The 10,959-nt window shown below is 38.9% G+C and overlaps 1 protein-coding gene across 3 annotated transcripts in view; it reads right to left on the bottom strand.

Annotated features, from left to right (window-relative positions):
* elmod1 (ELMO domain containing 1) overlaps positions 1-10,959 on the bottom strand; it is a 66,587-nt gene that overhangs the window by 25,373 nt on the left and 30,255 nt on the right. For 2 of the 3 annotated variants that reach the window (XM_062974601.1, XM_008122204.3), the window contains one exon: positions 196-310. The exons of the other annotated variant lie outside the window; for it this stretch is intronic. In XM_062974601.1, the coding sequence (XP_062830671.1) occupies positions 196-230 (35 nt within the window). In that variant the 5' untranslated portion in view covers positions 231-310. Of the gene's footprint in view, positions 1-195; positions 311-10,959 lie in introns of those variants that run through there. 3 annotated transcript variants of the gene reach the window in all.

Here is a 10,959-nt window from a genome sequence, read left to right as displayed (position 1 = left end):
AACAACCTGCCCCAGGCTAATGCTATTCCTCATAACAAGGATCAACACTGTTCCCAATGCTGATTGGAGTTTTTGGTGACATGGCCAAAAATTCTGGCACAATATAGATTCAGCAGATCAGATGTGCACTGGATGAAATAGTCAGGTACGAAAGAGTCCAAGAAAGTGATAGTAAACAATGCAGGGATGGGCAACCTGTGGGCATCCTGCTGAACTGCACCTCCCATCATCCTTCTCAATTGGCTATGCTGGTCACAGTTGATGGTAGTTACTCTCCAATAACAAGCTATAGGCCACAAACTGCCCGCTCCTGAAACAGAGTAGTACTGTATTTAGTTGTGCACACTGATGTTAGCACTCAAAACCAAACAGATCTTTTAGGTGTGAACTATTATCTCTGTTTCAAATTAGTCAGAGTGGACTCTTTTACTGACTCCATGACCTGTCCTGAACTTGAAGCATTTCCCAACCACCACGAAGCCCAAAAAGGACATGAAAATAAGGCCAACATGCTTTCTTACTTCTTGAAGCTCTGAGTTTTTAAGGGATGTATTCTGGGTGAAGCCACATCAAATGTGTTTGTTTTAATGTCTTCAAGGTTGAAACACTTTGATAATGAAGTGATGACAGAAAGCTGTAATCATCACAGCTGAAATACATTACTCCCAGAAAGAGTAGCAGAAATCATCAGGCTATTCTAGTTTACAGAGGATTTTTAATGATACATTTAACCAATTTAGCAAGAAAAGAACGAATTTTAGCAATCTTGGGATAGTGAATACCTGTCTCGCTCTTTTTAAAGTGGAATTACAAGCAGTTGGGAAGCTTTTGTTTCCAAGTTACATAAACAACAATAATTTATGTTTTGAAACCCCAAACTCCATCTATGCAATTATGGGTTGTTGTTTAAAAAAAGCTTAATAACCTGTGCTTTCAACCTGTATTATTCTAAATTAGATTAACCACGCTTTGCTGGATTCATGACAACTGGAAGCAAAGTCCTCCAAATTTTCTTTGCTACTGCAGACTGGTCAGCAGTGTACGCATCTGAAGTTTATTAGAGATTCATCTCATTATGTTAAATTAGGATAGGAGTATGTCTTTCATAAAATGTCACCTATGCTGCCATTCTCAAAGTCTTCACATGTGAAATTCTTATACAAGCAGTGTTTTCAATTATTAATTTAATTTCTACACATGCATCCTATATACCAGGAATCAGAAAACTCTGGTCTCAAGCTAATCTTTGGGTATTTTTAGAGAAGAATTAAGGGGCTGAAAACGACCAGCCTGCAATTTTTCTATATGACAAGGGGATACATCCCCCCCCCCCCCAAGAGCACAAGTGATTTTCTTATTTGGCCACTGGAAGTCTTCACTTAGATAAAGTAAGCCAGAGAAGTGTAAAATATGACAAAATTCCTTTAAGGTCATATAGATATATATAAAATAACCTTTCAATCATATATATATGAAATGGGGATGTGAGAGGTGTTGTTGATTTTAATGCCTGGGGTACTGAGACTGAGTCTTGTGTTATGGAATGGAAGAAATATTTGGTTTGATTGAATGTTTTGGATTCTAGAATGAGCTTAAAGAAGGATGAATAGTCGCAGAAAAACTACAGGACAATGGAATAATATGGAGATGCTACTAGGGTGGATACTTCAGATATCTTCCATGGCTCAATGCTGACAAGATAGCATAGGATCAAAAGAGCTGCTAATTTTGAGCAGTAAAAAGTAAAATACTTGAAAGAGAAATAAATGTCATTGATGTGGTAAAAGAAACCAATAAAAAACAGGGAAATTGAGGGATGTCAGAAGATCACAGAAGGGCACATTCTGAGAGAGAAGGTTTTTTTCTTTATTTCTCATCCTTCTTTCACTTTTTGCAGATTTTGTTCATTCTGAGTCCTTGTTTACTTTCTTTTGCCATACATTTGAGAGAATTTATGCCAACGAGTTAACTTTTTCAGTGTGAAGTCGTCCAAACTCTTGAGCAGACTAATTCATTCTAATTTCTCCTTGTAAGGTCTACACCTCCCTATTTTGCTACCGCTAAAAATGAAAGGGGAATGGAAAGGAAAGAGAGCCAGGGGAAAAAAATTGGGAAGGTGTGAATTGTCCTCGGAAATCATATACAGCCACAACCGAGCTGCGTCTCAGGATGGCACTTCCTTTTCATGAAGTCTGCAGATACAAAGTCTGTTGTATCTTTCATCTCCTCACCTCTGAAACTCATTTCGGAAACCAGCTTCAGAGATTTAAAAGGGGCCAAGCCTCTTCATTTGGTGCCCAAACAGGGACGAAGGTCATTCCTGGTTTCCCTTTGAAAACCTCCAAGGTGGGGGTACTGATGGCTGCTGGGCTTTTGTACAAGGATCAAGGTGCACACACATTACAGATTTGCAGCGGTTTATCTATGGACAGGCAATGACCAGTGGAGGGCAGCAAGCCCTATTTGGTTGTAAGAGAAGAGATTTTTAGGAGCCAAAAATGGACAGCTTCTATGTCTTTCTTCTTGAAACTTGAGGAAAGTGAAATTGGTAAGTGACTGGGAACATAGTTAGCTTTAACTGGAGATAGACTATAGGAAATTATAGTGTTTTAAAACAATCAATTGTTGATGCCTCTGCCTGTCATCTGTCCTATCCTACTGAAGGAACTTTAGCTGGTTCTTAATTGAGGCCACTCTATATTTTCTCTAAAATTCACTGATTTTTCATCTGTTTTCTAATGTTTTGTGTCTTTATCTCAGAAATGTTTATTGCTTATTTGCTATGATTCAAAATACTATCTAAATTAATTACATCCCAAGTAAATTAATTAGAACATCTCTGGTTGCATCCTCTACCCGTTGCTGCAAATATAGCTTTCTTATTTTTAGGACAAGGAGCAGCACTGATTTATACAAATTAAGATGCTTACATTTATGTTAATTCTGCAGTTTGTTAGCACAATAGCTCTATGTACCCCAAACTACAACCTTTAAGGAAGGAATTCAACCTATTTGATCCCAGAGTGTCTAATAAAACGTTAGGATTTTGTATGTATGACAACATTCCCCTGTGACAAATCAGACTTACTTCCAGATAACCATAAATATATTTGCAATCCCCTTAAACACCTTACATGTAAAGAGGCCTGACACCACTTTATGCACATATATTTCTCTTTAATTGGCATGGTTCACCCCAGGCGTTGAAATCTGTTGAACCCCAGGAATGCTCTGGCTGACTTTGTTGCTGTGATGAGATGAATATTGTGAGGCCCTCCAGACATCTTGGAACTGTCCAAATTCCTCACCAATGGCTTTGCCAGGTAGAGTTGCAGTCCAAAACCCTCTAGAAGACCACACAATTACACTTTCATTTTATAATTAGAAGACTACATCCATCAATACCAAACTTATTTGCTTATAGATGGTAAACAGGATTGTTTTATTTTAGCAATTCTGGCTTGTAAACAAACAAGATGATTTGTATCTTGTTCCTACAAAAGTTATGTCCAACACTCAATTTTTGGCTGCAGCTCAAAGTACACGTACTCATAAGCAAATCACACTTAGTTGAGAAGCTCTTAGTTCTAAGTAAGCATAGACATGAATAGGACTGGGCTAACGGCTTATTCAAGTTTAGACAGAAGTCAAAATTCAGGGAGTAAGAAGAAAATAAATCACAAATAAAGCACCAAGAAGCAATTACAGGCCATACACAACTTACGGAAGATGTACTAAGAAAGAACTATATTTCATCTAGGTATCTATGGTAAGAGAATGTTCATTTGGTGGATACCTTTAAATGATACACTTATGGCATGGATGATCTTCTTTAGGAACAAGAATGGAAAGTACAGTTAAGTCTGGTATCTTTTCAATGGTCATTTTTACAAAAACAAATTCTTGCTTGTAGAAATCCTGCAATGAAAGCATACTATTCATGAAATGGATTAGACTTTTAAGATGAATTTAAGTAAGCCTACAAAATAATGGCTATTTTTTTAAGTGCCATCCAAACAAATCACAAGCATTTTTGGAGCAAGTTCTGCAGAGGGAAGAGGACAGTCTCTTAACAAGTCTCATGAGGCGAGAAGTCCACCTTTTCCACCCACTCATCTAACACGGTTCTTCTTAACTGTAGTTAAGTAGGTTGTCAGCATCAACAAGTTCACTGCTTGAACTATATTTGAAGTATGATAACAAATCCACTGAACCTGGCAAACTTTATCACCACAAAAAAGAGAATGAAAGAATTACAACAGGTCTGCTCATTTGTAGAGGTTAGGGGTCCAGGCCCACTGCAAAAATGGGAAAACCATAAGTAACCTTAGAGAACATCTCTATGGAGGTTCCCAGAGAGACTATATTAATCAAATTTGTGACTAATAAAATCTACTAAAGTTAAGCCTGTAGAGGACTGTAATTTCCAGATCCTCCTAGAAAGTAGCTGCAGTTCAAACAAGAATTTGCCACACCCAGTATCTAAATCAGTGGTTCTCAACCTATAGGTCCCCAGGTGTTTTGGCCTACAACTCCCAGAAATCTCAGGCAGTTTAGCAGCTGTGTTGTCAAAGGCTTTCATGGCCAGAATCACTGAGTTGTTCTGAGTTTTTTGGGCTGTATGGCTTCTGGAACATGGACATACAGCCTGAAAAATTCAGAACAACCCAGTTTACCAGCTGTTAGGATTTCTGGGAGTTGAAGACCAAAACATCTGGGGACCCACAGGTTGAGAACCACTGATCTAAACTAATACTTAACTATGAAAAATAGCAGATACAATATGTGCAATACAGAGGAAAGAGCACGATCTTTGGCCAAATCTTTGATTTCTTAATTTATACCAGCATTTCAGTGCCTGTTGTTTCAGCTCTGGTCCTGTCAGGACCCAGGCTGCAGAGCACCAATAACCATACACAGAGGCCAGATTCTATCTAATATCTTTATTAAAGAAATATATAAAGTCAATAAAAATAAGTGTAGAATATAGTTCAGAAGTAGACCTTTCAGGAAAGGTCAAATATCGTCCAGAAAAACAATGTCCAATATATGATATTAAAGTCCAAAGTTATAATCCACTTCACCGAAACACACACTATTTTGCAAGCAATAGTGTGGGGAACTGTCCATAGTCTTTGAGGCTTAAGGTAAATCCGGATCAAGGGAAACAAGGCTGGAATCCGGGAAACAGGGTCCGTGGGTTTAAAATGCAAGGCAAGACAAAACTTGAGGCTTGGCAAGGTCCAACTAGAAACAAGGCAATCGTGGAACAAGAACTGAGTCCATAGAGATCCGTGGAACAAGGCAGGGCTGGGAACTTGATTCAGGAGCTGGGAACTTGATTCAGGAGCTGGGAACTGGAGTACGTAGTCTACACGCGATCTCACTCCATGAGCTGACGAATTGACTCCGCAAGGAATTCTTTGTGGCCAACATCTATATAGGATCTTGTTTTCCCGCCAAAGCACACTTTCTCTGGGGAACAAGAACCGAAACCTATACTGTCCAGATGCAAGACTCCTTAAACTTTCCCAAGGGAAATAGACTTAATCATCTAATTGTCTGGCAGCTATCCGAGCGCTTCTGCGAGTCGCCTCCCGCGCGTGTCTATCTTGATTATAATAAAGGCGGCGAGAAAATGGGGGAGATTTCGACTCAAGGCTTGTTTGGCTGTCTTCTTGTGGGCAAACATCCTGCAGCTGCAAGGGCTCCAAATCTGGCAGAAACAGTGGGAAACCCAAGTTTTCCTCTTCATCTGTCACAACAGTACTAGGAACAGGACTACATGGCCCATGAGACATCACAGGTCCACACTAAACTACAAATATTCATGTTTAAAGACCCCACTGGGTGGCAATTATGTGATGCTCCTGGAGTCCCCTCATCCCATCAGCTTACTCTCAGTGGTGGGAAAACTTTATACTCGCCAATTATATAACAGGCTCCTAGACTGGTTGGACTCCGAAAAAGTAATAGGTGAGGAACAGGCAGGCTTTAGAAAAGGGAGGTCTACCATAGACCACTGTATTGCGCTAAACCACCTAGCTGAAAAATACCAAAGACACCCCTACAAGGGACTATTTACTGCTTTTATCAATTTAAAAGCCACGTTTGACTCAGTCCCAAGAAATTTGCTGTGGCAAAAACTGCAGGAGACCACAATAGACAAAAGGTTGCTCTGCCTGATCAAGAGCTTATACTCAGACACTACAACACAAGTAAGATGTGGTATACAAGGCAACCTCTCAAAACCAATAGCTGTCAATAGAGGGGTGCGCCAGGGCTGTATCCTGGCCCCTATTCTGTTTAATTTATACCTGAATGACTTGGCCGCCCATGTTTAACTACCAAGTGGACATCCCCCTAAAATCTCATCCACCAATATTCCCCTATTGTTGTACACAGATGATGCTGCCCTCATATCCTACACCATGGTAGGACTCAAGTGAGTGTTGAGGGCATTCTATGAATCCTGCGAGAAAAATCAGCTAAAGATAAATTATAGTAAAACCAAAATCATGATATTCTCAAAAAGCGAGCCAGACACAACTGGTATATAGGAGAGAACTTAATACAACAAGTTTCTTCCTTTAAATACCTAGGGGTGACCTTTCAGGCCTCAGGTTCCTGGGGATGTCATCAAAAATGGCAATACAAAATGCTTTATTCAGTAGTAAAGCTATAATACGCTTTTTCTACACAAAAGGTGGTCAATATATCCCCGCTGCAATAAAGGTTTTCCAAGCAAAGGTAACAGCCCAGCTACTTTATTCAATTCCCGTTTGGATCACAGGCTTCTCATCTAAAGCCGAACAAGTTCAATCAGGATTCCTTAGAAAACTGTTCGCTGTTCCCAATTGTGTCCCATCTGCTGTTTTAAAGACTTGAATCAGGAACAGCCTCATTGGAATCAACAGCTTGGAGAAGGGCCCTAGGATATTGGATTGAGAGGATATATAAAGGACCTGAAGCAGGACATATACATTTGATTCAAAAACACCTCTTCAAATCCCACCAAATTAAAGCACCATATGAGAAGTTTAGGCAGATGGGGCTTTCAGAGAACATACTGAGGTGTTCTGAGTATAAAAGGACTGTGAAGATCTTAGCAGAACGAATTAGTGACATAGACAAACAGACCTCAATGACTCCACATGCTCCCCATTGACTCTAGGCCTAACATTTGATTCTATGGGAGGTGCTAAATATCTAGAAAACTTAAATATTCCAAAATTTCGGCTTGCTTTTAGCTGGGCCAGATTTAATGCACTCAAATCAGCCATACTAGAGGGTAGATACAAAGGCACTGAATATGAAAACAGAGCATGCCCTTGTGGGGAGGGTAATGTCAAAACTGTAATACATGTACTTTTTATTTGTACAATTTACAAAGATGTTAGACTAAGGTTAATATCCCCTCTACTAACTAAATGGCCAGGGAGAACCCTAAATTGGTACTGCAGTTATTTACTGTCTGATCTTGACAAAAGGGTAACAGAGCAGGTGGCCAGATTTCTCTTTTCAGCGGCAAAAAGCCTAAGTGCTTCATGAAAAAAGTGTTGAGAGTGTAACAAAGAGTATCTAGGGGACGTTTTACTAATCGGTAATCAGTTTTTGTTTTAGATCATAAAGATAGCCAAATAACCAATAGAAAATGGAGACACTTGTTATTAACCATAAGCCAAATGCAATGTCATAAATTACTAAAATGTTGTATTCCATCATTGTACTGTAACTTGATCCTAGCCAATGGTTTGTTGACCGAAATAAAGGCTACTGACTGACTGACTCCATAGGTTTCAAGGGGATACATTTCTCAAGTTATTTTACTCCCAATTTTCACATATCTTTAAGGAAGCCCGAGATAGCTTTTTTCAAAACCAAGAACAAACTATCTGGTCCCTTTTAGCCTTGGAAAAATGAGGAGGTATGGAACTTCATGGAAAATTGAACACATATAAACTTGGGGACCCTCCAATACTGCCTATACCTGCTTTTTATTAAAGCAAGTTTTTAATGTATAAGCAGGAATTGTTCCTTAGTGGATGTGTTTCATATATCTTCCAACTTCCTTATAATGTATATAATTTAACTTACATTTGTGGCACATGTTTCTAACTTACTGTTTTTGGAAGCCACTTTGGGTACCACTCTGAGACAAAAATGGCATATAATATAAATTAAGTAAATAAACAAGGATAAATCAAAGTGGTGATGAGATATTATCTTGGCTTGAAGGAATCCGTACGGACGTTCAATCTCTCCCTTGCCTCTTTCGCTATTTGATATCAGCATTTTACATTAAATATTAAACCCTAGCTCTTCAATATTCTGGAAGATTCTTCAGTCCACTTCCATAATTAATTCTTAGGGAGATAAATGCTTCCTACTACCAACCACAATGAGCAAAAATGACTGAACACATAGCTAACACAACTGCAGATCTCTTTATGCCTTTACCTTTAAGCACTCTCTTTGCATCTGTGGCTGTCTGCCAGGATGATGGTGGAAATGGGCTTTAACAAAGTTCATTCAGGGGACAAAATGATTTATTAACTTGTTTTACTATGCCAGGCAGCACTCACACTAAAGTAGTCTTCCAGTTGTTGAGCACACATTTATATGAAGAGAGAAGATCCTCCCTACAGCTTGAATCTTTCCATAGGTAGCACATATATCAATGAGGACATACATCAGGAACCCAAGGACTTAAGTCAATACAAATGCTGTATACGGATCCACTCCCTCATTTGTCATCAATGGCAACCTCTGTGACTAAAATCTGTTATGGTACTTGTATCCTCCTACCTGGAAAGGAAAAATATGTTCTGTATTGTATACTGGGGGCTCTCTTTGGCAGCTATTTGCATGCAGCTACTATGTAGGAAAGTAGAATAAGTGATGAACTATCAGTTTTTACTTGGCATTTTCTTTGCATGGGAGCTGCCACAAGTACAGCTAAATTTTGAGAGGTTGTGGAGGGTTTCAGGGGTGGAGGTGGATTTGTAGTGTGGAATATATGCGCCCCATCAAACCTAGAAATTGACCATCTCTGCTTTAGAGCAAAAGTGACATGTTGCTTTCCAAACCCAAAGTGACCCGAACTTGATTCTTAACCTAGACGCTCTACTTAAAGGAAAAGCTGATTCCCATCATGAAAGCTTTTAAGAAGCTTTAATTCTTCCAGCTGTATGTAGCTTTTATCTTGTGCAGCTAAAGATTATGTGCTCACTATGATATATAAAAGTAACTATTTGAAGAACCATCTTCTCCTCTACATAGTCATCCTTACCCAACCATCAGAAAATATTTGGCTAGTTTGTTCAACTCTCTTCTCAACTGAGGTCCCTAAATGCACATTAACAGAGCCCTGTCAGTTATGCCTCCCATTCTCTGGAATACCTTCTCATAGAAACATTATGTATACTGCTGACAGACAAATAATAATAATCGTTGGAATGTTTTTGGTCAAATGTCTTGTGTTGTTGTTTTCGGGCTTGTCCCTGTTGTGAGCCGCCCTGAGTCCCTTCGGGGAGATGGGGCGGGATATAAAAATAAAGTTTATTATTATCATTATTATTATTATTATTATCCCAGAATGCATTTTGGAAGAAGCTTTTGAATGGTCTATAGAAATTTAAAAAAAAATTAAAACTGCTTTGGCTGTTTCATTTCACACATGAAAACGGTTCTTTTTGATCAAATGTTTGCTAAAACATGTTGATCTGTTCTTCTGTGTTTATATGTAGGAATCTATCCCTGTTATTTCCATATTATTTTGACATCATCTGCCTAAATTTCTATTACAGAAGTGATGCCCAGATGCACGTTTGCAGTCAGAGCTTGGTATCTATGGATTATATATCCAAGAAGTCCATTATCCATGTCTTGAAAATATATACACAGTAGAGTCTCTCTTATCCAACATAAATGGACCAGCAGAATGTTGGATAAGTGAAAATGTCTATTTATTTATTTACAGTATTTATATTCTGCCCTTCTCACCCCGAAGGGGACTCAGGGCGGATCACATTACACATATAAACATATAAACGCAAACATTCAATGCCTTTAACATAGAACAAAGACAAGACAAACATAGGCTCCGAGCTGGCCTCGAACTCATAACCTCTTGGTCAGAGTGATTTGTTGCAGCTGGCTGCAGCTGGCTGGCTGCTCACCAGCCTGCGCCACAGCCTTGGCCTAATGTTGGATAATGTTGGATAATAAGGAGGGATTACGGAAAAGCCTACAAATTAAGCACCAAAACATCATGCTTTACAACAAATCGATGGAAAAAGCAGTTCAATACATGGTAACGTTACATAATAGTTACTATATTTATGAATTTAGCACCAAAACATTGCAATGTATTGTAAACATTGACAACTAAAAGGCAGACTGTGTTGGATAATACAGAATTTTTGATGAGTGAAGGTTGGATAAGCGAGACTCTACTGTATTTTAAATCTAAAAAGCAGACATTAATTTTACCATTTGATATAAGGGATGGGATTTTTCAATTCAGGCTATCACATTATAAAGCTAAGGGAATTGTGAACAGCACAACAAAACAAATCTAAACATGTCTTATTGAGGAGCGAGCAAACTTGTTTTCTGTTGCTCCAGAGATTAAGATATGGAGCCACAGATACAAACTACAGAAAAAGAGAATCCATTGGAATATTAGGAGGAATTTCTTGATAGTAAGAGTTATTCGACAGTGGAATATACTGCTTTGGAGCATGGTGGGGATTCAGTCTCTGGAGATTTTTAAACAAAGACTGAGTTGCTGTGAGTTTTCCAGGCTGTATGGCCATGCTCCAGAAGCATTATCTTCTGACGTTTCGCCCACATCTATAGCAGGCATCCTCAGAGGTTGTGAGGTCTGTTGGCAAGTGGGGTTTATATATCTGTGGATTGTCAGGAGAGCTTTGACTGCATATTCCTGCACAGCAA

Source organism: Anolis carolinensis, chromosome 3 (assembly GCF_035594765.1).
Source record: "Anolis carolinensis isolate JA03-04 chromosome 3, rAnoCar3.1.pri, whole genome shotgun sequence".
In the NCBI taxonomy this organism is placed as follows: Eukaryota; Metazoa; Chordata; class Lepidosauria; order Squamata; family Dactyloidae; genus Anolis; species Anolis carolinensis.
Note: the sequence above shows the minus strand (reverse complement) of the source record. Positions and strands in the feature narration are given on the sequence as shown.